The 27,840-nt window shown below is 39.7% G+C and overlaps 1 protein-coding gene across 1 annotated transcript; it reads left to right on the top strand.

The window, feature by feature from the left end:
- The first annotated feature begins 258 nt into the window (after positions 1-258).
- Positions 259-27,840, top strand: LOC120063809 (PTB domain-containing engulfment adapter protein 1-like). The gene is made up of 12 exons (XM_039014114.1): positions 259-335; positions 16,903-16,964; positions 18,583-18,654; positions 20,111-20,209; positions 20,349-20,486; positions 20,729-20,869; positions 21,021-21,107; positions 21,255-21,482; positions 22,988-23,120; positions 23,361-23,455; positions 26,097-26,107; positions 27,069-27,840. The coding sequence occupies exons 1-12, from the start codon at positions 308-310 to the stop codon at positions 27,088-27,090; spliced, it is 1,116 nt and encodes a 371-aa protein (XP_038870042.1). The 5' UTR covers positions 259-307; the 3' UTR covers positions 27,091-27,840.

Genomic DNA, 27,840 nt, shown 5'->3' on the forward strand with positions numbered 1-27,840 from the left:
AAAATGGTCACCTCCCATACTCAGATGGTAAATCACTTTAACCCAAAGGTAAATACAACGTGTTTTACTGGTCGGTTTAGGTTTTCATTGGCGCATATTCTGACTGACTAAACATTAGCTTTCTGTGAGAGGGTGGGTTTCCTAAAGCAGAGGCTGACATCTGGCCAGTTGTTTAGTAAAATTTTCCAGGTTTTGTTTGTTGAAGGACTGAGGTTTTAAACGATTCTAAAACTCTGTTTTTTTCCCTCCTGAGGTGGAGTATTGGCAAATACACAGAAGGGACCACAAAGACGCAAGGTTTTCCAGTATGAACCGGGCCTTTAACAGGAAAAAAGGTAAGCACTCAGACAGATTTTAGTTCTGTTCCCCATCTGTAAAGCCCAGTTTCTCCACGCCGTCGCTCATATTATGATTGTGCATGTTCGGTGAGCTACTTGTTCTTATACCTGGAGATAACTACGTAATCTACATGTGCACTGTCGTACTGAAAATGTCTGACGCAACCACTGCGGTTTCGCGACAACAGCTTTACGTATTTGCCATCTGTCCTACCACTCCAACTCCCTCCACTCGCATGAATCAACAGACCCGGAAATGTCCAAAGACCCTGCTGGACAATTTTTGGGCCCAGGTGGCCCTGAGTGTTCATATGATATTTCAGTTTTAAAATTTACCTCAGCCCTGTCAGGCACCCATGAGGAGATAAAGACTTATCAGGTTAGGCAGATCTCTACTCCTGGTTCAGATTAGATTTCCCTTTCATGGACAATAATAAAATACAGCTTGGTGCTAAGGTGCTCCACTACTGCTGCTACTGTCCTTTTTTCATAGGTTTTACTTTCTCATGAATCTAAGTTGATACTTTGTCATATTTTAAACTCAGACTCTGGAGGGCACGTTTAGGGAGTCTGTTGAAAGATTGGGCATAACAGAGAAGTAATGGCTTCACAGCTGACACAGAAAGTAGTCAGTGAATTAGACACTGTGGCCCCGGTTACCATTCCCCATCTCTCGCACTGATGGGCCCACAAATGCTTCCATACATACTTGCACACAGTCCAGTTCTGTGTGATTGTAGAGAACTACAGAGGCGCATCCAGCCATCTGGCATAAAGAGGGCATTAAAGCCTTTTAAGCGAAGGACAAAGGTCCCTCCGAAACCTCCCCGAACACAACCAATATTTTCCACCAGACCGACACAGAACACAGGGCTTTTGGAGACAACCATTAATTACCAGAGCATTGCTCATAACTGATTAAGAATAGGGCTAGGTATGGAAACACAAAAGAGGATGACAGATCTAGTTGCTCTAAAGTTTCTTATCCAGATTATAATTTTATTTTCCAGGTCTCATTACGGTGCATGACTGTGCAGATTCATCGCTAGCTATTCATCAATATGTTGAGTCGATATTGTACTCTCAGCACGCATGCATTTGTAGTGGTTATTAAAAGCCTCCTGTTGAGATAGAATGTTTTAGCACAGATTCTTCATTTTACTCTTTAAACACTGGGACTTTCATCCTTTCACAATTGCATTTGGGAATTAGCATTATTGCATCTATATTTCTATAGACACTATATTACACTATATTTCTATAGTGTCCTATGAGCAAAGTTGCTGCAGACCCGTGTCAATCACTTTGTTATAATTAGTAGTTAGAAAATATTCTTTATTTCTTCTACGTTCCTTCATCCTATATTTATTCATTTGAACTGATGACAAAATGTGGTTGTAAAAAGAAAGAAAACTAAGTAAATTACTGTTCCTCATTCACCTTAATATGCAAGTTATTTGTTTGGTCTGTCTGGCTACATACTGAGCATAATTTTTGTCTGACGTTATCTTGCTGTTCCTATAAGGCATTGATGAATTCCAATTAGATTACTGCCTCTTTTCATACAGTGCCTTAAAGTATTCGCACCCCCTGACTTTTTCCATATTTTACAAAGTGGGATTAAAAGTGGATTTAAATGTCTTTTTTTGTCAAGGATACACATACACAAAATGCTGCAATGTCAAAGTGGAAGAAAAAGTATAACATTTGTAAAAAAAAATATATATATATACATGAAAAATAAAACACTAATATATCTTGATTAGATCAAATGTACAAATATAATTTTTAAATACAGGGCCTTCAGAAAGTATTCATACCCCTCGGCTTATTCCACATTTGTATGTGTTAGCCTGAATTAAAAATTTATTAAACCAGCGTTTCTTAAAGTATGGGTCACGACCCAAAGTGGATCGCGGACTTGTTAATGGTGGGTCGCGACGTAAATGTATAATTAATTAATGAATTACTGGAATTGATTTGGCCAAGCGCAACTGCGCTCTCGGTTTAGTGTGCTCTCTGTTTATCAGCGGTCTCTGCTCAGTTTGGGAGCTGCGCAAGTGGGAGAGGTAGATATAGATGCCCATGTGCTTCGCTGTTTACCGGATCTTTTTTCTGCAGTTTTCTTGAAGATCACTCCGCGACCCACACGCTGCAGCGATATCGTTCAAGCCACTGACTTGTTATTCCCACTCGCCATCACTCACCGCTGTCATGAAATGGACTCATGCTAGCCACAAGTTCTGACTGAGCTCAATCGTCATGAAACGCAAACACAGTGATGACTTTTTGTCTCTTTCATACAAACTTTGAGAAATAACGAGGAGCGCCCGTAATGTGTTTTGTGTGGGGAAGTGCTTAGTAATGATTCTCTCAAAACGAACAAATTAATAAAACGACACATCCTGACCAAACATCCAGGCACAACATGACAGTAAACCCAGGGAGTTCTTTCAGAACAGGGCAGAATGCTTCAGTGCTTTGCAAGTGGAAAAGTAAGTCAACTAGCAAGGCATTGTTGTCATTTTGTAACAGGTGATGATAAGCCGAAATAAGGGAGTACAGTCGTGACCAGAAGTTTTGAGAATGATACAAATTTTAATTTTCACTGCTGCTGCCGTTTGTATGATGGCAATTTGCATATACTCCAGAATGTTATGAAGAGTGTTCAAATTAATTGCAATTAATTGCAAAGTCCCTCTTTGCCATGCAAATGAACTGAACCCCCCCCAAAATATCCACTGCATTTCAGCCCTGCCACAAAAGGACCAGCTGACATCATGTCAGTGATTCTCTCGTTAACACAGGTGTGAGTGTTGACGAGGACAAGGCTGGAGATCACTCTGTCATGCTGATTGAGTTCGAATAACATACCGGAAGCTTCAAAAGGAGGGTGGTGCTTGGAATAATTGTTCTTCCTCTATCAACCATGGTTACCTGCAAGAAAACACGTGCCGTCATCATTGCGTTGCACAAAAAGTGCTCACAGGCAAGGATATTGCTGCCAGTAAGATTGCACTGAAATCAACCATTTATCGGATCATCAAGGAGAGCGGTTCAATTGTTGTACAGAAGGCTTCAGGGCGCCCAAGAAAGTCCAGAAAGCGTCAGGACCGTCTCCTAAAGTTGATTCGGCTGCAGGATCGGGGCACCACTAGTACAGAGCTTGCTCAGGAATGGCAGCAGGCAGGTGTGGGTGCATTTGCATGCACAGTGAGGCGAAGACTTTTGGAGGATGGCCTGGTGTCAAGAATGGCAGCAAAGAAGCCACTTCTCTGCAGGAAAAACATCAGGGACAGACTGATATTCTGCAAAAGGTACAGGGATTGGACTGCTGAGGACTGAGGTAAAGTCATTTTCTCTGATGAATCCCCTTTCCGATTGTTTGGGGTATCTGGAAAAACGCTTGTTCGGAGAAGACAAGGTGAGCGCTACCATCAGTCCTGTGTCATGCCAACAGTAAAGCATCCTGAGACCATTCATGTGTGGAGTTGCTTCTCAGCCAAGGGAGTGGACTCACTCACAATTTTGCCTAAGAACACAGCCATGAATAAAGAATGGTACCAACATATCCTCCAAGAGCAACTTCTCCCAACCACCCAGGAACAGTTTGGTGACGAACAACGCCTTTTCCAGCATGATGGAGCACCTTGCTATAAGGCAAAAGTGATAACTAAGTGGCTCGGGGAACAAAACATCGATATTTTGGGTCCATGGCCAGGAAACTCCCCAGACCTTAATCCCATTGAACTTGTGGTCAATCCTCAAGAGGCGGGTGGACAAACAAAAACCCACAAATTCTGCCAAACTCCAAGCATTGATTATGCAAGAATGGGCTGCCATCAGTCAGGATGTGGCCCAGAAGTTAATTGACAGCATGCCAGGGCGGATTGCAGAGGTCTTGAAAAAGAAGGTTCAACTCTGCAAATATTGATTCTTTGCACCAACTTCATGTAATTGTCAATAAAAGCCTTTGACACTTATGAAATGCTTGTAATTATACTTCAGTATTCCATAGTAACATCTGACAAAAATATCTAAAGACACTGAAGCAGCAAACTTTGTGAAAATTAATATTTGTGTCATTCTCAAAACTTTTGGCCACGACTGTACTATCTCTCATAGTAGTAGATGTGAGTTTTTCTTTCAAACAATTCCCTGGCTTTGTAATGTTACAGAGCTAATAGCTAACGTTAGCCAAAGCAAGCTAACTAGCTACTGATAGTGCAACCCTAAGAAATAGTACAGATGAATATGAAAAATTAAGTCTAGGTTGGAACTGTTGCTTTTATTCTGAACTGGAATAAACTGATTGAAGCTGATGCTTTTTGACACTCACACAGTTCAGGGTTGCTCATCTGCAGCAGGAAGCAGTCTCCTGCCTGACGGAGAAAGCAGTAGATGTTCTGATCCAGTTTGGCACCACGTACCTATGCAAGTCAGGGTTGGCATTTCCATGTGGTGGCTCACGTAATGTAAAATAATGTCACAACAATAAACTGTCAACCACATATAATACAGCATATCTTAAAGCTAGACTAATTGATATGGGTAATGCTAAATAGCTAATTTCAGTTTGTGAATTATATCTCTCAAATAGGACAGATAAGACATGGGAACACTTGCAATTGCTTTCTGTCATGTTTATGGATTAGTAATACTAAAGCTTTTGTTACAGTTTCCAGCTCACAGTTCACATCCATTAACTTTGAGACTACTCACACCCCTGAGTCAATACTTTGTAGAAACACCTTTGGCAGTGAGTGTTTTGGGCTAAGTCTCTATGGACTCACTGTGTATAGTAATAGTGTTTAAAAAAAAGCAGACATTGAATATTTTATTTTTATTTATTGAACCTTTATTCAACTGGGCAAGTCAGTTAAGAACACATTCGTATTTACAATGACGGCCTACCCTGGCCAAACCCTAACCCGATGACGCTGGGCCAATTGTGCGGCGCCCTATGGGACTCCAAGTCATGGCTGTTTGTGATACAGCCTGGAATCGAACCAGGGTCTGTAATGTTGTTTCTAGCACTGAGATGCAGTGCCTTAGACCGCTGCAACACTCGGGGAGTATCCCTTTGAGCGTGGTGAAGTTATTTAATACACCCAGTCACTACAAAGATTCAAGTGTCCTTCCTAACTCAGTTGCCGGAGAAGGAAACCCCTCAGGGATTTCACCATTAGATCAATGGTGACTTTAAAACAGTTACAGAGGTTATTGGCTGTGATTGGAGAAAACTGAGGATGAATCAACATTGTAGTTACTCCACAATACTAACCTAAATGACAGAGGGAAAAGAAGGAAGCCTGTACAGAATAGTACAGAATAATCCAGGTGTGCACAGCTTTTTGAGATTACCCAGAAAGACTCACAGCTGTAATCACTGCCAAAGGTGATTCTAACATGTATTGACTCAGGGGTGTGAATACTTATGTAAATTAGATATTTGTGCAACAATGGCCTATAGGTGGTGCTGTTATAAGCTGTTTCAAACCCTCATATCCACCGCCCGGTTTGACCTAGATACTTGTAAGTATGTAGGTGTCTTTCCTCATGCTTAACAAATTTGCCTCAAGGACCAATTAGAACCAATCTTGGACATTTTTGAAAACCTTTGAAAAACATATTCTCATGAACCATAAGTCCAAATAACACCAATTTGGTATGTAGGCCCATGGTACATCTCTTAACTTCGTTTGAGAAAAGCTAAGGGATTGGTTAAGAGATGGCTGAGTTATTGATAAATCAGGAAATCTGATTTTATGTGTCCATTTAAATCCTTTGTAAATTGACTCCATAATGGCCTATCAACTTGAAACATTTAGGGTCACCAAAGACATTACCATGAATAACCATGTTAAGTTTGGCATTAATATTTTTAAATGTAAGGAACTATTAACAGTTAACTTTTTTGACATAGTAAACCTAATGCTTAAAATAATCATATTAGATCTTCTCATGGACTAATAGTCAGATTCACTCCAAATTTGGTCTTTGGACACATCACAATAGTCCCTAAAGAGTTTGAGAAAATAACGTTGATGCATTTGAAGATGAAGTTAAATGCTAGAATATGCAAAAAATACTTATATTTTCTTCTCATGAAGAATTGCACCTAATGAAAGATAGTTCCTACACAATAGTGCTTGCTTTGTTATCCAACTGATCGTGTGTCCTTTCTGCCATCCTGTGAACCCCATTCATTGCTGCTCGCAGCTATATTTTCAAATAATATTTTCAAATACCTGGGTTAAATGCAGGGGAGTGTATTTGAATCAGTGTATTTGAGTATTTTCAAATACAATGTACTCTCCAAGTTTATTTCTAAATACATTAAAATACCTGGATACTTACTTCGAATTTACAGTGCCTTCGGAAACTATTCAGACCCCTTGACTTTTTCCACATTTTGTTACGTTACAGCCTTATTCTAATATTGATTAAATGTTTTTTTTTCTCATCAATCTACACACAATAGCCCATAATGACAAAGGAAAACTGGTTTTTAGAAATTTTTGATAATTTATTAAAAATAAACTGAAATATCACATTTACATAAGTATTCAGACCCTTTACTCAGTACTTTGTTGATGCACCTTTTGCAGCGATTACAGCATCAAGTCTTCTTGGGTATGATGCTACAAGCTTGGCACACCTGTATTTGGGGAGTTTCTTCCATTCTTCTCTGCAGATCCTCTAAAGCTCTATCAGGTTGGATGGGGAGTGTTATTGCACAGCTATTTTCAGGTCTCTCCAGAGATGTCAAATCAAATCAAAGTTTATTTGTCACGTGCGCCAAATACAACAGGTGTAGACCTTACAGTGAAATGCTTACTTACAGGCTCTAACCAATAGTGCAAAAAAAGGTGTCTGTGTGTGTGTGTGTGTAAAGAAATAAAACAACAGTTAAAAGACATTTGAAAATAACAGTAGCAAGGCTATATACAGACACCGGTTAGTCAGGCTTATTGAGGTAGTATGTGCATGTAGGTATGGTTAAAGTGACTATGCATATATGATGAACAGAGAGTAGCAGCAGCGTAAAAAGAGGGGTTGGGGGGGCACACAATGCAAATAGTCCGGAAACCATTTGGTTACCTATTCAGGAGTCTTATGGCTTGGGGATAAAAAGCCTTTTTGTCCTAGACTTGGCACTCCGGTACCGCTTGCCATCCGGTAGGAGAGAGAACAGTCTATGACTGGGGTGGCTGGGGTCTTTGACAATTTCTAGGGCCTTCCTCTGACACCACCTGGTGTAGAGGTCCTGGATGGCAGGCAGCTTTGCCCCAGTGATGTACTGGGCCGTACGCACTACCCTCTGAAGTGCCTTGCGGTCGGAGGCCGAGCAATTGCCGTACCAGGCAGTGATGCAACCGGTCAGGATGCTCTTGATGTTGCAGCTGTAGAACCTTTTGAGGATCTCAGGACCCATGCCAAAATTTTTAGTTAGTTTAGTTTCCTGAGCGGGAATAGGCTTTGTTGTGCCCTCTTCACGACTGTCTTGGTGTGTTTGGACCATTCTAGTTTGTTGTTGATGTGGACACCAAGGAACTTGAGGCTCTCAACCTGCTCAACCTGCTCCACTACAGATGTTCAATCGGGTTCAAGTCTGGGCTCTGGCTTGGCCACTCAAGGACATTCAGAGACTTGTCCAGAAGCCACTCATCAAATCAAATCAAATGTATTTATATAGCCCTTCTTACATCAGCTGATATCTCAAAGTGCTGTACAGAAACCCAGCCTAAAACCTCAAACAGCAATCAATGCAGATGTAGTGTGGTGGCTAGGAAAAACTCCCTAGAAAGGCCAAAATCTAGGAAGAAACCTAGAGAGGAACCAGGCTATGAGGGGTGGCCAGTCCTCTTCTGGCTGTGCCGGGTGGAGATTATAACAGAACATGGCCAAGATGTTCAAATGTTTATAAATGACCAGCATGGTCAAATTATAATAATCACAGTAGTTGTCGAGGGTGCAGCAAGTCAGCACCTCAGGAGTAAATGTCAGTTGGCTTTTCATAGCCGATCATTAAGAGTATCTCTACCGCTCCTGCGGTCTCTAGAGAGTTGAAAACAGCAGGTCTGGGACAGGTAGCACGTCCGGTGAACAGGTCAGGGTTCCATAGCCGCAGGCAGAACAGTCAACACTCATGTGTTGTTTTGGCTGTGTGCCTCGGGTTGTTGTCCTTTTGGAAAGTGAACCTTCACCCCAGTCTGAGGTCCTGAGCGCTCTGGAGCAGGTTTTCATCAAGAATCTCTCTGTACTTTGCTCCATTCATCTTTGCCTCAATCCTGACTAGTCTCCCAGTCCCCGCTGCTGAAAAACATTCCCACAGCATGATGCTGCCACCACCAAGCTTCACCGTAGGTATGGTCCTCCAGACGTGATGCTTGGCATTCAGGCCAAAGAGTTCAATCTTAGTTTCATCAGACTAGACAATCTTGTTTCTCATGGTCTGAGAGTCTTTAGGTACCTTTTGGCAAACTCCAAAAGGCTGTCATGTGCCTTTTACTGAGGAGTGGCCACTCTACCATAAACGCCTGATTGGTGGAGTGCTGCAGAGATTGTTGTGTTGCAGATATTTTTTGCTACCCTTCCCCAGATTTGTGCCTTTTAAAACCTTTTTTGCTTCATCATTATGGGGTATTGTGTGTAGATTGCTGATATGTTGTTTAAAAAAAAAAATCTAATTTAGAATAAGGCTGTAATATATCGAAATGTGTGAAATGTCAAGTGGTCTGAATACTTTCCGAAGGCACTCTATGTGAAAATATTTGAAGTAGTATTTGAACCCAGGCCTGGTGTCAATACAAGCAATTCCCACTGTTCAGACTGCGTTAAAATTAGGTTGTTTTAACTCATTGTATAATGCAGTATGTGTATGTATGAAAGACACCTAATTATCAAAGTAGTGCATGTGATTCATCAAACACATTGCAAGTGTTTTCAACGCTGGATACAGTACTGTATGTGCGTTTTTCTTTTAATCCTACATCCTTGACCATACCAGAATCAAATGGTAGGTTTGAAATTGCTATCCCCAAATAATAATAATGAAGTATGCAGATATCCCTTTAAACGGCATAAGCCGCATGTGGCTAACCCGGTCATGCTAACCTTAACCTTTAAACTAATGAGGTGCAAATTTAAATAATACACACATCTCTATGTCCACCAGCAACAATTTTCAGGGTATATGATTCTATCATCCATGCAAAGATTTCCTAAGACTTTGCAACTTTAAACTCAACAGGTAAAAATATACTTGTGCCTCCAAGTGAAACAGGCTATCCTGTAGTCACCAGGGGCCAGTGGCAAAGAGACACTTTTGTGTCTGATGATGACAGAGAAATAATTGGGTACAAATCTCTCTCGTCAATTTCTTTCCGGACTTGTGCATCCAATTACCAGTCACTGAACATTGAACGACAAGACTGCTGTGATTTAGAGATAAATGAAAGCAAGAGGATGTTTGGAATCACCAAGGAACCATAGTACATGTCTGGCTGCACAGTTATGTCCCGTTGTGAAGCCTTGTGTTCAACTGACCAAATGATTATGCTTATCAAACTATTTGATGTTTTTGTCATTGTAATACTAGTATCATTCTGGTACAGGTTTGGTTGACAATCTGGAGGTGACAACATGGGGGCCTTTATTTCTGTGTTTTGTTGAGTTGATCATATCTAGCAAGTGCTGCCATGAGGGGTTTTGATCATTTTTATCACCTATGTTTATTCCTGATGCCCGGAGATAAGACTGGGTGGTCTTGTGATGATGTTGGATGCAGCTTTCCTGGAGGAAGATGATCAAGGAGAGTTGGAGACTTGCAGAGCAGTAATAAAATAGAATGTACTGTACAGTCTTGGAAAAGTGTACAACAAAAGATAGGCTTTGGTGTATGTTGATGTTGTGCATAAGCATGCACGCATGCGCACACACACGCACACACACACACACACACACACACATACACACACATACACACACACACCACACATACACACACAAACACATGTCCATTTTCCAGGAAGGAAAATAATGTATATAGGCTAACTCAGAAATAGCTAAGATTTCAGTCCACAATTTGTTTTATTCAGCATTGATACTGTGAGTGGGGCAGTTTTGATCCTGATTCCATGTGCTATTCCACTTCTGAATTGGAATTGACTTCAGTCCTTGTAACAATGGGCTTTCCATATAGTGAATATAATGTCAAAATTATTCATGGTGCTCAGAGAATGACCTCCTTTGAAACAAGGGTCACATTATACTTATTAAAATATGTCAGTTTGACTTCCTCAAAGAGGCATCATAAGTGTTTGGATTGACCAGGAAATATATGTTTATGTAATCATCAATGCATTGGGAGTAAGGTATCAGGGCAGTCCACCAGATTGTTTTATATCCATTGAATGACAAGATGGGGAGGATTAGAAACAAAGAAATTAAATGTGAGATTGTGTACACTCGCAACAGTATTGGGGCATACTGTATATCAACTACTATTTCCCTTGATTTGTCATTTGGAGATCAACAGATGAACTCACTCGTGAAGAATTTGTTTTAGTGGTTACCAGAGGCTTTTCAATTTCGCTGGACCACCTTGGCAGTTAATATCCAGACAAACTGTAAACCAAAGTATCAGAGGTGCTAAACCATTTGAGTTTAGCTTAACTCATCTGACCAGCAGACAAATGAGGCAGCTGGACAAGTAATATAGGGAGCTGTGCCTTGTAAAAATTATTGACAACTATTATATGCTTGCTTTTTTATGGGGATGGAAGACTGATTGTACTAAATGTGTTTGGGGCCTGTTAAGTCCAATTTTATTTGGAATGCCATTCATCCCAGAGATGACAAAGTATACCTGTAGATACATGTCAGAGGTCATCTATAAAATTATTATATATTTTTTTTCAACAGAGCTGTTCCCTATAAACCATTTGGGTCATTCATTATACAGCTACTGTCTTTTCAAAAGCTGCTTTTTCTTTGACAGGGAAATTATTAATGAGCATCTCTCTGGAAATGGTTCCCTCAAAGGGCAGTGCCTTAATGTCTTGTGACACTTATGAATGTTACCTAGCCTATGACATTTCCCTTAGCTTTAGGTGTGAACCACTGCTTTTTGTCCAAGCACTACACAGTTGATTCAAATAAATAGGAAGTTTTGATTATTTAAATAGGGCAAAAAGCAAAATGTGCAACGGGGTGGGGGGGGGGGGGGGGTCATGACCAAATTTGGGGAAACCCTGAGAAAACGGACTTGACTAAGGGTCAAAGCAGCCATGCAAGCAGTGGTTCACATCTAAAGCTAAGGGAAATGTCATAGGCTAGGTAACATTTGTAAGTGTTACAATGACATTAAGACAGTGGGAACCATTTCCAGAGAGGAGAGATGCTCATTAATAATTTTCCTGTCAAAGAAAAAAAAAGGGGGGGGAGACCGAGTTTGGGGAAACCCTGAGAAAACGGACTTGACTAAGGGTTTGCAAACCCAGCAAACTCATTGTCAGTTTTGACTCGATAGAATGCAGTGTTGAATTACTGTTTCCTGCATTGAACAACCTTATCGAAGCGATTGTGCTGCAATCACTGTACCTATACAGTGTATGCTAATTAGGTTTAAGCTTACAAGGTGTTTTTAGAGGGCTTTCTCTTGATTGAGCAAATCAAAGTTGTGCTCTTCTCACTCTGACCTTTGAGTCTTCCTCTGGAAGGATGATGATGAGTAACCTTTGGGATAATGGAAGGCTTTACTCTTGTAGCTTCAACAAACAACATATGTTGAAAATGTCTAAATATGATTCAAAATGGCCTTGAGATCAGTGCAACATATATATAAAACCATTATTGACTGTTGAGACAAAATTCTCAGTATCTTCATTACCCTCAGGTGATGATGGTTGGAAATCTATGTGCAAAAGGAACACAAGGACGGTCTCCACTCTGTCCTATTCACTGGCAAATACGCTCCCCTCATTGTATTGCATTGTTGGAGGAGGTCCATTGTATTTTATTTTACCTTAATGTTTAACCATTTGTATCTGTCCGCTCCATTTAATTAAAACGGATATCTAGAGGCTTTAAATACTGCTGGAGGTATTTTAGACTTCAGTCCCCCGGAGCGTACTGATCGATCCAGCTGAACTCTAAACGAGACAAATGGGTGATTAATTGGACATTGTTTTGCTGTATGAGCCGAGTGCTGGCAATGGCTAGCCTGGCCCATGAGCGATGCATTGCTGCCGTCCCAGATAACATTACCTGTGTAATTCATTAAAGTGAATATATATAGAGAGGAGATAATGAGCTCAGGCTTGGGCTTGGTCTGTCTGGAACTCCAGAAGGCTTTACTACTAACTGTAGTTCTGAAAATGCACTTGTTTTAAGTTCACACAAAGCACTAGCTTTGATGTACTATTATTGTTTGATTACTTTCAAATACTTTGAAATATGTTTGATTGAGCGGGTCTGCAGTGCCAGATGGGCAGGGGTTGTACTATTTGGAAATTACAGTGGTGTCATTGTGACAGGCAAGCTCAATAAAGCACATCTAAAATATTTGAAAGAAAACAGATACTATTTTAATCCAGCTCTGTATTACTGTATCATATCTTTACTTGTGTGGTGCTGTATAGGCAGTCAAGCTAGCTATATGAATATGCTCAGTTAGTTTTTTTTTGTAGGAATGAAGCATTGAGATGCATCATCCCCTGTAGTCTCCATCAGGCACCTTTTTTGAAATGACATGTAAACTTAAAGCTGTCACTGATTCAGACTGTTTAGGACACACACGCCACATGAAACGGACCTTCAGACTCTCAGACGCATCCTCTCATGCCCACAGCGCTTTATTTCCCCCGTCAACTTGTTTCCCCCCGGTGCCAATCCATTTTTTGAGCGATTGTACAGTCCGCCTTTTGCAGCTTTATATCAAGTGGGCACGAGAGGTGGGGACGCCTCTGTTAATCAAGACTGGGTGCTGACGCATAGAAAAAGTGTCTGGGCTCCCTGCCTTCTCTGCTGCAGTGACTTCTGGACCTGCCCCAATTCATCATAGTTAGAACTTGGGGGGGGGGGGGGGGGGGTCGGTTCGGTTATAAAAAAATTATCACAGTTTTCGATTTCGGTTTCTATTTGAAAAATAATTACAACATTAAATGCATTATGAAATAAATACATCAAAAATATTTGAGCTTTTAAAAACCTGTCTGGGATAAGGGGCAGTATTTTCACGTCCGGATGAAAAGCGTGCCCAAAGTAAACTGCCTGCTACTCGGGCTCAGAAGCTAGGATATGCATATTATTAGATTTGCATAGAAAACACTCTGAAGTTTTTAAAACTGTTTGAATGATGTCTGTAAGTATAACAGAACTTATTTGGCAGGCGAAACCCCGAGGACAAACGATCCAGGAAATAAAACATTTGAGGTCACTCTCTTTTCAATGGGTTTTCATTGAGAATCTAGAATTTAAAGGCAATTGCTTGCAGTTCTTATCGCTTCCACTGGATGTTAACAGTCTTTAGAAAATGGTTGATGTTTTTCCTTTGTGAAATGAAGAAGTAGCCCTGTACAGAACGAGGGTCGAGGGAAGTGTATTGTTTGATGGAGCGGGCGACCTGAAAAGCACGCTCCACAATGTTTTCCTCCGGTATTGAACGCAGTTTATCCCGTCTTAAATTTTATCGATTATTTACGTAAAAATATACCTAAAGTTGTATTAGGAAAGTTGTTTGAAATGTTTGGACAAAGATTACAGGTAACTTATGAGATATTTTGTAGTCATGTTACGCGATTTGGAACCAGTGTTTTTCTGGATCAAACGCGCCAAATAAATGGACATTTTGGATATATAATGACGGAATTAATCGAACAAAATGATCATTTATGATGTTTATGGGACATATTGGAGTGCCAACAAAAGAAGATCTTCAAAGGTAAGGCATGAATTATCTTTATTTCTGAGTTTCGTGTCGCGCCTGGCGGGTTGAATTATGATTGTCTGTCTTTGTTTGATGGGGTGCTATCCTCAGATAATAGTATGGTTTGCTTTCGCCGTAAAGCCTTTTTGAAATCTGACACAGCGGCTGGATTAACAAGAAGTGTATCTTTAATCCTATGTATAACACTTGTTTCTTTCATCAATGTTTATGATGAGTATTTCTGTAATTTGATTTGGCTCTCTGCAATTTCAACGGATGTTACTTGAGACAATGCATTACTGAACATAACGCGTCAATTTAAACTGAGGTTTTTGGACATAAAGAGGGACTTTATTGAACAAAACAAACATTTATTGTGTAACATGGAGTCCTGGGAGTGCCACCAGATGAAGATCATCAAAGGTTAGTGATTCATTTCATCGCTATTTCTGACTTTTGTGAGCCCTCTCCTGGCTGGAAAATGTCTGTATGGTTTTGTGGCTAGGCGCTTTCCTAACATAATCGCATGGTGTGCTTTCGCCGTAAAGCCTTTTTGAAATCGGACAATGTGGCTGGATTAACAAGAAGTTAAGCTTTCATTTGGTGTATTGCACTTGTGAATGTAGGAAAGTTAAATATTTATAATATTTTCTTTTGAATTTCGCGCTCGGCCAATTCACAGGATGTTGTCGAAACGTTCCGCTAGCGGAATCCCTAGCCATAAAAGGTCCCAAAATAGTGAACATTCAATTGACAAAACATTGAAAACATTCCAGTGTCTCTGTCAGGTCCACATTGGGGAAACATCAATAGAAAAAGAGGAAGTTACTATAAAATAATAAAATATTTCAGTTGTGTATATTACGTAGTTTTTATTTGACGACTTTATTATTTTAAATATTTTTTGGTCATCTCATCTCTGCTCAGGCAGTAACAGCTTGTCAGGAGACAACCATCTAACGTTATCTCTGTGCTCCTAATACCATCTTTGGGTCCTACGTAGCTAGTATGCTGCAGAGCTGTCTTACAAAATAATTTGACTAGTTCTTCAAAGTACATAAGACATACTTTGAAGACTGCTTATTACCAACTACCAATCGGGTAGAGCAACTTCACAGACTGTCTCCATAACTTTCATTGTTGTGTTGTGTACATTCCTCTCACATGTGGTCTCTGTGTAGGCTATCAGTCTCTGTCCAATCAGGGAAGAACAGGCACAATGGATTATGGTCATTCTAGTTAATTGCCACGTTTCTGTGCTGAACTAGCTTGAATATTTCCCTAATGAAAACTACAACTCCCTTCAGCCCACCGACCTACATACCTCTTGTCTTAATTTATCTTGTGAAATATTTTATTTCTCTCTAGAGAAACGGCACATTGAGCTCACATAAGAACAAACTAAATGGAATTCAAGTAATTAAACCGACTTTGGTCAATTAGTTGTTTGATAACCAAAAATCCCCAGAAACTTTGATTAATCGCTCAGCACTACCCTGAGGCACTACCAGGAGATTGATCTCACTCATTCACTCTTTGATGATATGTAGTATGGTGGTTATGGATAGAGCTAGTGTTGTGTCACTGCTTAGCAGATGGGTCAGCTGTGTTGGTCAGAGATGTTGTGGCTATGGTATAGGTACTTTCATTCACATCATTGGCTTGTTGGGAAAGGTTCTATCTAAATGACCAGGCCTCCACAGGTTTAATGCTGTTCAAGGACACTTGCAGGTATACTTGTTTTGCGCTTCATTCAGACATACAGCCCCTCCAGAATTTATTCACACCCCTTACAGCCTGAATTTGGATTAAATTGAGATTTGTTTTCACTGGCCTACACACAATACCCCATAATGTCAAAGTGGAATTATGTTTTATTATGACAAATTAATAAAAAATTAAAAGCTGAAATGTCTTGAGTCAATAAGAATTCAACACCTTTGTTATGGCAAGACTAAATAAGTTCAGGAGTATACATTTGCTTAACAAATCACATAAGTTGCAAGGATTCACTCTATGTGCAATAATGGTGTTTAACATAATTTTGAATGACTACCTCATCACTGTACCCCACACATACAATTATTTGTAAGGCCCCCAGTTGAGCAGTGAATTTCAAACACAGATTCAACCACACAGACCAGGGAGGTTGTCCATTGCCTCACAAACAAGGGCACCTATTGGTAGGTCAGACATAAAAAAACAGACATTGGGTATCCCTTTGAGCATGGTGAAGTTATTAATTACACTTTGGATGGTGTATCAATACACCCAGTCACTACAAAGATACAGATGTACTTCCTAACTCAGTTCCTGGAGAGATTTAGATTTTGGAGCTTCAGAGGCTGAACCTCAGTTATGAATAATCGTCTTAAATAATTGTATTATTCGACTGCCTTTACAATGTAATTCCCATAACTTTAAGTTGGCCGTAGCTGTTTCCAAGGATGGTTAAAGTTACATTTCTTTATTTTGGATTTGTCTTAGATTCTCTTGATTCGTTCTTTATATATATATATATATTTAAAAAAAAAGAACTTTGATTTATATCAGTTTAAAAGATAAATGACTTTAAACACATTTGTTGTATTTTTAAGTGACACGAGACCCAACTGTGATATCTCTTTTCAGATAAATCCTGGATGCACACTCCAGAAGCTCTGGCAAAGCATTACATACCCTACAATGCCAAGGTACGTATCATGACCTCCCTTTCCAAAGCAATCAAGATCAAGTTCCCTCACAGGTTTTTGGAAGTTAGATGAAAAATACTTTTTACCTTTCACTGATTCAGATTGATGTTCAGCATACCACCATGCATACCTATTTACAGGTCTCACACCTAACCAAGGCTTTGAAAAAGTCATGTTTACTTGGGAATAGTTCTCTGATTGTTTTCTGTTATACAAAGTTTTTGACTTTGTCAAAAAATAAAACCCTTTCAATGAAGCTATTGAGTTTTTCCCTAGCTCTGAACAAGGTGTCTGCTTCACACTACAGTCAAAGAGTAAACACACACACAGGCAGCCTAGAAAAACTTCCTGACTGACTGCAAAGTAAACACAACAGTAGATTTTGACTGGAAACCCACAGACCGTTACAAAACAACTGATTTGTTTAGTCTTCTCTGTCTTTGTTATGCTGCACACATCTTAAAGGTAAACTCCCGGGAAGAGAGTCTCCCATCTAAAGGTGTTTTCTGCTCTACTTCACCCAAAGACTCCCCTCATATTGGAGGCAGAGCGCCTGTCGGTGAACATCCAGCAGCTCCCGAAATGTCTTATTGAAGTGAACCGAAAAAAGGCTAAAGTAGAAAGTCCAAACTGACACATCTGCTGCCGCTCAAGACTGGAACAGCAGAGAGGAGAGCAAACCTTACGTCAGGCAGTGGATGGGAGTGAGGTGCAGCAGAGAACAGTACCTGTGCCAATAACCTTCCCAAGATGATGGATCACCCCAGGCTGGGCTTAGACAGTGGAACAGCCTCTACAGTCCAGCAGAACAGAATGCATAGGTCAGGAACATCCCATGTAGCGTATCTGTCATTTGCTGCATCCACTTGCAGAACCCGGCTGCGCTCATATGTGTCCTTGAGTGCGGACAGCATTTGTCACGGCGGTGCAAATGCTGACACCATTTGAATACAGGCCCATCCGTCTTTCCGCTCTATTGATAGGAGGGTGAAGTGTCGTTTTTAGCACCGTTTGCCCAGATTTTTGGCATTGTTTGCCCATTGTGTACCCACTGTGTGTTCTGTAGTGGAATTAAATCATGAAGGAAGTAAGTGGATACAGTGTCAGAGACCAGTATATAGTATGGGCTGAACCATTGATGTCCATGGTTTGAATTTTTAAACAATTGTTGCATCTTATTATGTTGATGAATGAAGAATCTTAGGAAACCTTAAATTGCTGTATTATTTGATATTACTCCCCTTGTCATGTTGAAACAACCTGGTACCATTACATTGGGAAACACTAACGGGGAGAGTACAGAGTCTCCTTACTAAACCAGGCAAGCCATATTGAGAACAACTGTTTCTATGGACAGATGGAGTTTAGGTCTGAAGGTCCTTGGCTCCATCTGTTGGATAGCAGCAGTAGTGCTGCCCTTTTTGGGGGGGAGGGGCGAGATTCCTGCAAACCCCTCCTATAATCTGAAGCCTTTTTTTTCTCTTTTATACAGATATATAGAGACACTGTAAGGCATTCATATATACTTTAACAGTCTTATAGTGCATTGTGACTTAGTTCTGTATAGCTGTATGCCTAAAGTAAAGTGACACTTTATTATTTTCCCTTTTTATTCTAGTTTCTTGGAAACACAGAAGTTGATCAACCGAAAGGCACAGAGATTGTTAAAGATGCAGTTAGAAAGTTAAAGGTAAGTTAGCGATACACTTTTTTCCCCTTGGAAACCTGAATTAAAGCTGTATTACATCACTTTTTCATCTAGGGGTCATGGTGAGTATATAGACGGTCCCCGAAATTGGACCTCATTGGACAGAAAAGTGCACTCCAGGGCGGGCCTCTCTATGCCCACCAGCAACAGCTTAGAAGTTAGGTCAGTTTTGATTTCCACATGTTGATACCCTAAAACTCAGGATTTTGCGGTTAACTGTAATCAGATCAATTTAACCATACTGTACATTCTAGCCAGAATCAGATAAATGTAACCATACTGCACATTCTAGCCATAATTCAAGGTATACTAATAGCAACTATCTTCCAAGTTATACCTTCATTTTGAGGTCTGAGGATGTGAGAAGGAGCATGTAGCATGTTGTAGCCAGGAATTTACTATAGCATGAATCATAATTACTTAATAGTCTACTAAAAAAGACCACTACTTATAGCTAACCTCATTTTCGTAATCTTTAGAAATATAGTTTCCCCCAGCTAGAGTTCAGCCAGCTTTGCCGCCACCAATCTCCTTTGCTCTGCCTCGTTCTGCTCTCAGCATGTCAGCTAATCTGGTGTTTTCTTCTGTAATCATTTCAATTGTCAAACCATTCAAGGGGAAACTTATTTTCATACCCATCCACCCTTCTGTTACTTCGAGGTATTGAACACTTTGCTGTCAGGCTGTTCAGTGAATGGGTCATGATAGTTGAGTCATCATTGGCCATATCTTTGACCATTGGTCAATGCCAGACCCAATCGGTACAGCACACTCCAATTCACCCTGCCCCATCTCTCTTTTGATTCTTTCCTTTCTTTCTTTGTGTGCTTCTCCCTTTATTTTCTGAACCTTACCTTAACACCACTGCCAATGGATCTCAAGTGTGGAGTTCAGGTCAGACCAAGGTAAGATCATTGAATACAGTCTTATTTTGGGGATTCTGCCTCTTGGTATGTTGAACTCCACACTTGAAAGACTGTGATTATAGTATTTGTTTTCTTCTTTTTTCGCTCTCTCTCTGTTGTCTCCATATGTAAATGAAAGTGCTTTTGTCATATGGCCATAATCAGTCTAACTTGATTATAGGGTTTTCTGGACAGGTGAAACCATTTTATAGCATGAATGATCAGTCAGATTCATGTACTCAGAAAATGAGTGTGAAAAAAAGCTCTGATTGCACAATTTACATTCGTCCTAATTCAAATGAGTATTGCACTGTGTTGGAAGAATGCCATTTTCTAATTTACTTTGGATATCCTTTTTCGGTAAATGGGGCTGGTTATCATTATTTTATGATATCATGTTGATATCATGACTTTCACCACTTTCAATAAAAGGCTACACTTCAGAATGAGCTTGGGCAAGTTGGAGTACCATGACCATCAGACTGTAGCTTTGATAAGTGAATTCTAATGTTTCTACTCTCCCCTCTCTGCAGTTTCAAAGGCATATCAAGAAGTCAGAGGGACAGAAGACCCCGAAAGTGGAATTGCAAATATCCATTTATGGAGTAAAGATCTTAGATCCCAAGACAAAAGTATGTCCACATGACATGGATACTTTTAATAAGTGCTCCAAGTTTTTTTAATGCATATTATGGAAGCATTCGAGTGAAGGCCTATCAAGGAGGTATTGTTGTCTTAAACCGAAGCATTTGTGTTTCTTTTTATTTTCAGGATGTCCAATATAACTGCCAATTGCATAGGATATCCTTCTGTGCAGATGACAAGACAGATAAAAGGATATTCACCTTCATCTGTAAAGACTCAGAGTCAAACAAACACCTCTGCTACGTGTTTGACAGTGAGAAATGTGTAAGAAATACAAACTTTGAGAGTTAACAACTTGAGTTCATGTTCTATCTGTATAGATCCGGCTATATGTGACAATCACTAGTCAATTATGAAGATAATGACCTACAATTAAGAATTGTTTCTGGTGAATAATCGATGCAAATGTATAATTATGTTCAGAACAATTGTTCCTATGCAGTTCGAAATACCATTTTATAAGAAGTTTTGTACAAAAACTCATGGATGATGCTGTTGTCTTCCAGGCAGAGGAGATAACACTCACTATTGGCCAGGCATTCGACTTGGCCTACAAGAAGTTCCTTGAGTCTGGTGGAAAAGATGTGGAGACACGGAAACAGATAGGAACCTTACAGAAAAGAGTACGATTCAACTGTTGGACAAGTGTGATATGGGAGAGACTGTTCCTTCTTATGGGATAGGGATTGGATATACACTACACCCCCATTCAATAGTATTGATGATAACAGATTATATTTGTATTGAAGGTAGGCAGCTAAAGATCAATTCCAAAACAAGCATCCTTCTTTTTCACAGATTCAAGAACTGGAAACTGAAAATTCTGAGCTAAAGAAGCAGCTTTCGGATCTGGAGGAGCAGTTGATGATTGCTCCTGTACCACCAGTAAGAACTGCATGGACATCCTTTCCGGTCTCTAGACTTCCCTAAGTAACCCATAATACCCCAAACAAGATGTTTGTCATGTTCTGTGTGAACTAACTAGCCACTTTCAGTCTTCCACTAAATCTTCTGCATGCAATCTCTTCACAGCTGCTGCACATAAACTCTACTAATGAGGCCTACATGCTCTCAAGGCCCTCCTCGCTCTTCTGGTGTCATAATCTGACGTCCTTCTCGTGTCTTGAGATCTCCTCGGTCACACTCACCCCTATGAGCTCGCCAGAGTCCAACCTCTCAGCAGGGCTACTAACCCCTCCTCCGGCTAAATTCGCTCTCCTTCCAAAGACTGCCAACGGATGCAGCATCCCCCGACCTCGCGTACTGTACAACTACCTTTCTCCTCTTGCCTTTTATTTCATTCTTAATACATTTTTAGTTTTCTTGATTTTATTTCTTTCTTTTCTTATTAACAATAGTTCATTTTAACTCGTATACACTGAGTGTACAAAACATTAGGAACAATTGCTCTTTTCATGACATGACTGACCAGGTGAATCCAGGTGAAATCTATAATCCCTTTTTGATATCATTTGTTAAATCCACTTCAATTAGTGTAGATGAAGGGGAAGAGACAGGTTAAAGAAGGATTTTTAAGCCTTGAGACAATAATGAGACATGGATTGTGTATGTGTGCCATTCAGATGGTGAATGGGCAAGACAAAATATTTAAGTGCCTTTGAACGGAGTATGGTAGTAGGTGCCAGGCACACCAGTTTGAGTGTGTCAAGAACTGCAACGCTGCTGGGCTTTACACGCGCAACAGTTTCCCGTGTGTATCAAGAATGGTCCACCATCCAAAAGACATCCAGCCAACTTGACAAAACTGTGGGAAGCATTGGTCAACATGGGCCAGCATCCCTGTGGAATACTTTCAACACCTTGTAGGGTCCATGCCCCAATCAATTGAGGCTATTCTGAGGGCAAAAGGGGGTGCAACTCAATATTAGGAAGGTGTTCCTAATGTTTTTTATGCTCAGTGTATATTGTAGAGTAGACAATGCAGGTACATAAAGTATGCTCATTAATATTTCATCAACTTCTAAGTCTTATCTCAATAAGTTAGATTTTAAGTCAGACTGTAGTTCTAATATATCTTCATAACTCTGACTTCAGAATATACAATGAGCTTCAAAACTATTGGGACAGTCACACATTGTTGTTTTGGCTCTGTACTCCAATACTTTTGATTTGAAATGAGACAATGACTAGTGTCAGCTTTAATTTGAAGGTATTTTCATCCATATTGGGTGAACCATTTAGAAATTACAGGACTTTTTGTACATAGTCCTTTGTACATCAAAAGTATTTGTACAAATTCACTTATATGTATTAAAGTAATAAAAAGTTAAGTATTTGGTCCTATATTCATAGCGCACAATGACTACATCAAACTACAGTTGTTGGATGCATTTGCTGTTTGTTTTGGTTGTGTTTCAGATTATTTTGTGCCCAATAGAAATGAATGATAAATAATGTATTGTGTCATTTTGCAGTCACTTTTATTGTAAATAAGAATAGAATATGTTTCTAAACACTTGTACGTTCATGTGGATGCTACCATGATTACGGATAATCCTGAATAAATCGTGAATAATGATGAGTGAGAAAGTTACTGACGCACAAATATCATACCCCCCCCAAAAAAATATAACCTACCCGAATATTACAATGGTGAGAGGTTAGAGTATAGTGCTGGAGTACAGAGCCAGAACAACAAAACATTTGTCATTGTTCCCACTACTTTTGGAGCTCACTGTAGCTCAGAATAATGCTTATTTCATAAGGGACTAATTGGAATGAACCAATTCCCTCTACACTCACAGGCTGGCAGCATCTCCTTGAAACCCCAGACATCCACAGATGTTTTTGACATGGTTCCCTTCTCTGCTGTCACACCCCTGGTGCCAATACCCGCAAGCAACGGCACACCCCCTACAACATCTCCTTCAGACATGAGTGAGTACACTTCTCTGGTTACTTTACAGTTTCAGGATGACAGTGAGATTAAAATTAGAATTCAACCACACACAGAATAGGGGATAAAACACAGGTCGTGGTCATTAGGGAGAAAGTGTTTTGGTTACACTATGAGAACATAAACAATGCCTACATAATAAATATGTGTTACCAATGAAAGCCCATTTAAACACTACTACGTTGTGGCATCTCCAACAGTATCTTGTCTCTCCCTTACAGGTAAAGACCTTTTTGGTGCAGCACCTTTCGATCCGTTCACCTGTGGGCAAGCCGACTTCCCCCCGGACATCCAGTCCAAGCTGGACGAGATACAGGTGACTGCATGTCTGTGAATGATCTTAAGCTATTATAAAGGTTTGGAGAGTAGACCTTCGTCCTAGTAGCGGGGCCCCTACCCTCTCAAGTTGATATAGTAGGAGAAAAAACCCTTAAAAGATTTGGTTGAGTGCTAGAGAGCTCATATTTTTTTACGCCCATTCAGCATCCCTCTTAAGCCATAGACCCACCAATTTCTTTAAGAATTGACATGTACAGTTGAAGTCGGAATATTACATGCACTTAGGTTGGAGTCATTAAAACTCGTTTTTCAACCACTCCACAAATGTCTTGTTAACAAACTATAGTTTTGGCAAGTCGGTTGGGACATCTATTTTGTGCATGTCATTTTTCCAACAATTGTTTACAGACAAATTATTTCACTTATAATTCACTGTATCACATTTGTAGTGGGTCAGAAGTTTACATACAAGTTGACTGTGCCTTTAAACAGCTTGGACAATTCCAGAAAATGATCTCATGGCTTTAGAAGCTTCTGATAGGCTAATTGACATAATTTGAGTCAATTGGAGGGGTACCTGTGGATGTATTTCAAGGCCTACCTTCAAACTCAGTGCCTCTTTGCTTGACATCATGGGAAAATCAAAAGAAATCAGCCAAGACCTCAGAAACAAATTGTAGACCTCCACAAGTCTGGTTCATCCTTGGGAGCAATTTACAAACACCTGAATGTACCACGTTCATCTGTACAAACAATAGTATGCAAGTATAAACACCATGGGACCACGAAGCCGTCATACCGCTCAGGAAGGAGACGTCTTCTGTCTCCTAAAGATGAACGTACTTTGGTTTGAAAAGTGCAAATCAATCCCAGAACAACAGCAAAGGACCTTGTGAAGATGCTGGAGGAAACAGGTACAAAAGTATCTATATCCACAGTAAAACGAGTCCTATATCGACATAACCTGAAAGGCCGCTCAGCAAGGAAGAAGCCACTGCTCCAAAACCGCCATAAAAAAGCCAGACTACGGTTTGCAACTACACATGGGGACAAAGATCGTATTTTTTGGAGGGAGGGAGGGACTGGTGCACTTCACAAAATAGATGGCATCATGAGGGAGGAAAAGTATATGGATATATTGAAGCAATATCTCAAGACATCAGTCAGGAAGTTAAAGCTGGGTCCTCCAAATGGACAATGACTCCAAGCATACTTCCAAAGTTGTGGCAAAATGGCTTAAGGACAACAAAGTCAAGGTATTGGAGTGGCCATCACAAAGCTCTGACCTCAATCCTATAGAAAATGTGTGGGCAGAACTGAAAAAGCGTGTGAGGGCAAGGAGGCCTACAAACCTGACTCAGTTACACCAGCTCTGTCAGGAGGAATGGGCCAAAATTCACCCAACTTATTGTGAGAAGCCTGTTGGAAGGCTACCCGAAACTTTTGACCCAAGTTAAACATTTTAAATGCAACCAACTTGCTACCAAATATTAATTGAGTGTATGTAAACTTCTGACCCACTGGGAATGTGATGAAAGAAATAAAAGCTGAAATAAATCATTCTCTCTCCTATTATTCTGACATTTCACATTCTTAAAATAAATTGGTGATCCTAACTGACCTAAGACAGGGAATTTTTACTAGGATTAAATGTCAGGTATTGTGAAAAACTGAGTTTAAATGTATTTGGCTAAGGTCTATGTAAACTTCCGACTTCAACTGTAAATGCATGGCGAACCGTCAGCATGGTCAACTCCTCCATTATCTCAGCCAATCTCCCTATAAAGCTCTTTCTCCTTGGCTAAACTAGGCTCATGATTGATCTTTTTTATTCATATTTACAGATCCCATACAAGTTTGTAATTAAGGCACATGAAAGTTCACTTTTTCAAGTAGGCATTTCTGCAACAACAACAAAACGACGCTACTGTGAAGTAGGTACTAGCGTCATCTGCCCCCGTCGGGCAGGCATGTTACATTTATCATTTTAATCTAATCCTCATTCACTTCTCTATATTCCTTATGGGATATACTCTAAGTATTTTGTAACATCAGCCATGGGATTTTAGGGCTTGAGTGGAATATCATTCTATATTTTAGCTATTTCAAAGCAATTGTTACAAATTATTAGTTGTCACTGATTGATTACAGATGAAAAAAATTGTTGTCATCGAAGCAAAACAACAACTGTTAGTAGTTGTGTTAAGGATGCGTGAGTAATAATATTATATTATGTTCCATTTTATTGAATAGGCATGTTGGGCTTTTTTTAACACATTCTGTTGCACCACATGAATAGGTACTTTTGTTAATAACTGTCATTATCATAGTTGGAGCATATCCTATCTGTAATTACAAATACAATGTCAGTTTGAACCGCAATGCTCCCCGTCTTTTACATAAATGCCCATGCTGACTGACTGAAGCGTGGGGGTTGTTTTTATATTTCAAACTCTTTGTTTTATTTACAATTGCACTTTGGGAACCTAGCATCCAGATGCAAATTGCTATCTGCAAACCTTTACAATAACCTTTCTGCATGATTATGGGATTCTACTGTAGTTCCAGTAGGAGGCAATGGTTTGCTAGCATGCTGCTAAGCATCTCTTTCTTCTCCTTCCTGCCTTTTTCTGTCTTAACTATTGGTTTCCATATATTTTTTCCCCCTTTTGCTGCAGCGTCAGAGATGGTTTGTACCTTTACACTATTTTGACCCATAAGAGCCCTTCTTGTGGCTGCCGGTACTGTGACTGTGACCTTGTCATCGTGAATGAATGTGCATGTGTTCAGTTTGACTCTGTTGTATACTCTGCATACAGTCCGTCCGTGAAGTACACCCAGCAGGCTTTTTGAAACGTCACCCTTTCATAATGCTGTACACATCTATTGTATGGAGTTGAAGTTACATTTGCCTGTAAACAATGTGATTAATAGCATTAACCTTGTTTTAACTTGTATCAAGATGATGCATATGAGTTAAAAGCGGTTGGCTATGGAAGTTTTACTTTTCTCAGTCAGTCTCTTTTATTTGATCTTTCGTGTCAACAACAAAATATGAATAAATAACAAATCTGATCTAATACTGTGTTGGGTGTACTTGGCTGCAACTAGTATTATCTTTGTCCATCGTTTTGCAACTGAAAATGTGTGGCAAATGTGAAATTGCTTGTCAATCCGCTTCATCATATTTGTATTACTTGTTGTCTCTGGAACATTCTAGGGTAACATAGGGTCAGATTTATTCAAAGCCCTGTAGTTCTTATTTTCTACATCCATAGGTCAGACAGATTCTTGTGTACTTTGCGGTTTATATATGATGTTTCTACATTTATTTAGAGGGATTTGGACCAAAGCTTCCTCAGAACTTGTCATTTTTCGGACTGCTTCTGAAAAGGACTTGGGCATTCTAGATTTCATATCCCCTAACCATTATTTTGTAGACTTGGATGCATGCTATTTTGGATCAAACAAGAATAAAAACTTGGGGCCAGTATGACTCTTATGTACAGTGTCTTGGTTACAGTTTGCTGACTTTGAGAAACTTTGTTATTGATTATATTGACTACCTCCGTTTGTTATCTTTCCTCCTTTAGAGCAAGTTGACATGGGATAGATTCTTTCTAACAGCCGTTCTCCCCCTTGTTTTACAGGAGGGGTTCAAAATGGGACTAACCCTAGAGGGCACTGTCTTTTCTCCTGACCCACTAGACAGTCGCTGCTGATGCCAAGTAGACATGTTGCTTTTACATACTGTTAAATCATTTGTATTAAAAGTGCCAAAATTGGGTCTAAAATTCAAGATGCCAATGTTCTTCTCATCTTGAGGTTTATATGTATTTGCATTTGAATTTGGTTTTAGAATAATCAAAGGTATATTCAAATCTGATATAGAAAGCACTATTTTTGTAAGAACTCACATGGGAAGGAGTAGTTTTGAGACCTCTTGCTTGTACAGGCAATGATGGGTGTAAATAGTATGTCCAATGGTACCCTCTGTGGCCGAATTTTCTTATGTGTAGAATCAGTTTTATTGAATATACACCACTTAGAACGACGCTGTTACCACATTCTTATTTGTCTGTCAGACATGACTTGCTTATCATCAAGTCACAAGACACGTAAATGTAGTCAGTCTTGTATTAACACTCATATACCAAACTCTCAGCTTGCCCTTCATTTGACATATCTTCTATGTTCTTTTTACTCATATGTATCTTTAGTTAACTGAAATTCATTTATTCTGATAGTTTTGTCCGGACATCGGATTTAATAGTTTTATTGTCTTGTTAAACATTTATGTATGTATTGCCGTTTATTTACTTTCTTATGATATATATCAGTATCCTCTTGCACCAGAAAGCACTTTTGAAAACCTCTGTCCATATACAGTACTATATACTTGTTATTTTACTTTGTATGCAA

This window comes from Salvelinus namaycush, chromosome 19, assembly GCF_016432855.1.
Source record: "Salvelinus namaycush isolate Seneca chromosome 19, SaNama_1.0, whole genome shotgun sequence".
Classification (NCBI taxonomy): Eukaryota; Metazoa; Chordata; class Actinopteri; order Salmoniformes; family Salmonidae; genus Salvelinus; species Salvelinus namaycush.

What these genes read in the sequence shown, in the direction of transcription:
- LOC120063809 (XM_039014114.1), top strand. Translation starts at nt 308, where the DNA reads ATGAACCGGGCCTTTAACAGGAAAAAAG. An exon ending in TCTTAGATCCCAAGACAAAA is followed by an intron (nt 20,210 to 20,348) that starts GTATGTCCACAT and finishes TTTTATTTTCAG; the next exon opens with GATGTCCAATATAACTGCCA. An exon ending in TGTTTGACAGTGAGAAATGT is followed by an intron (nt 20,487 to 20,728) that starts GTAAGAAATACA and finishes GTTGTCTTCCAG; the next exon opens with GCAGAGGAGATAACACTCAC.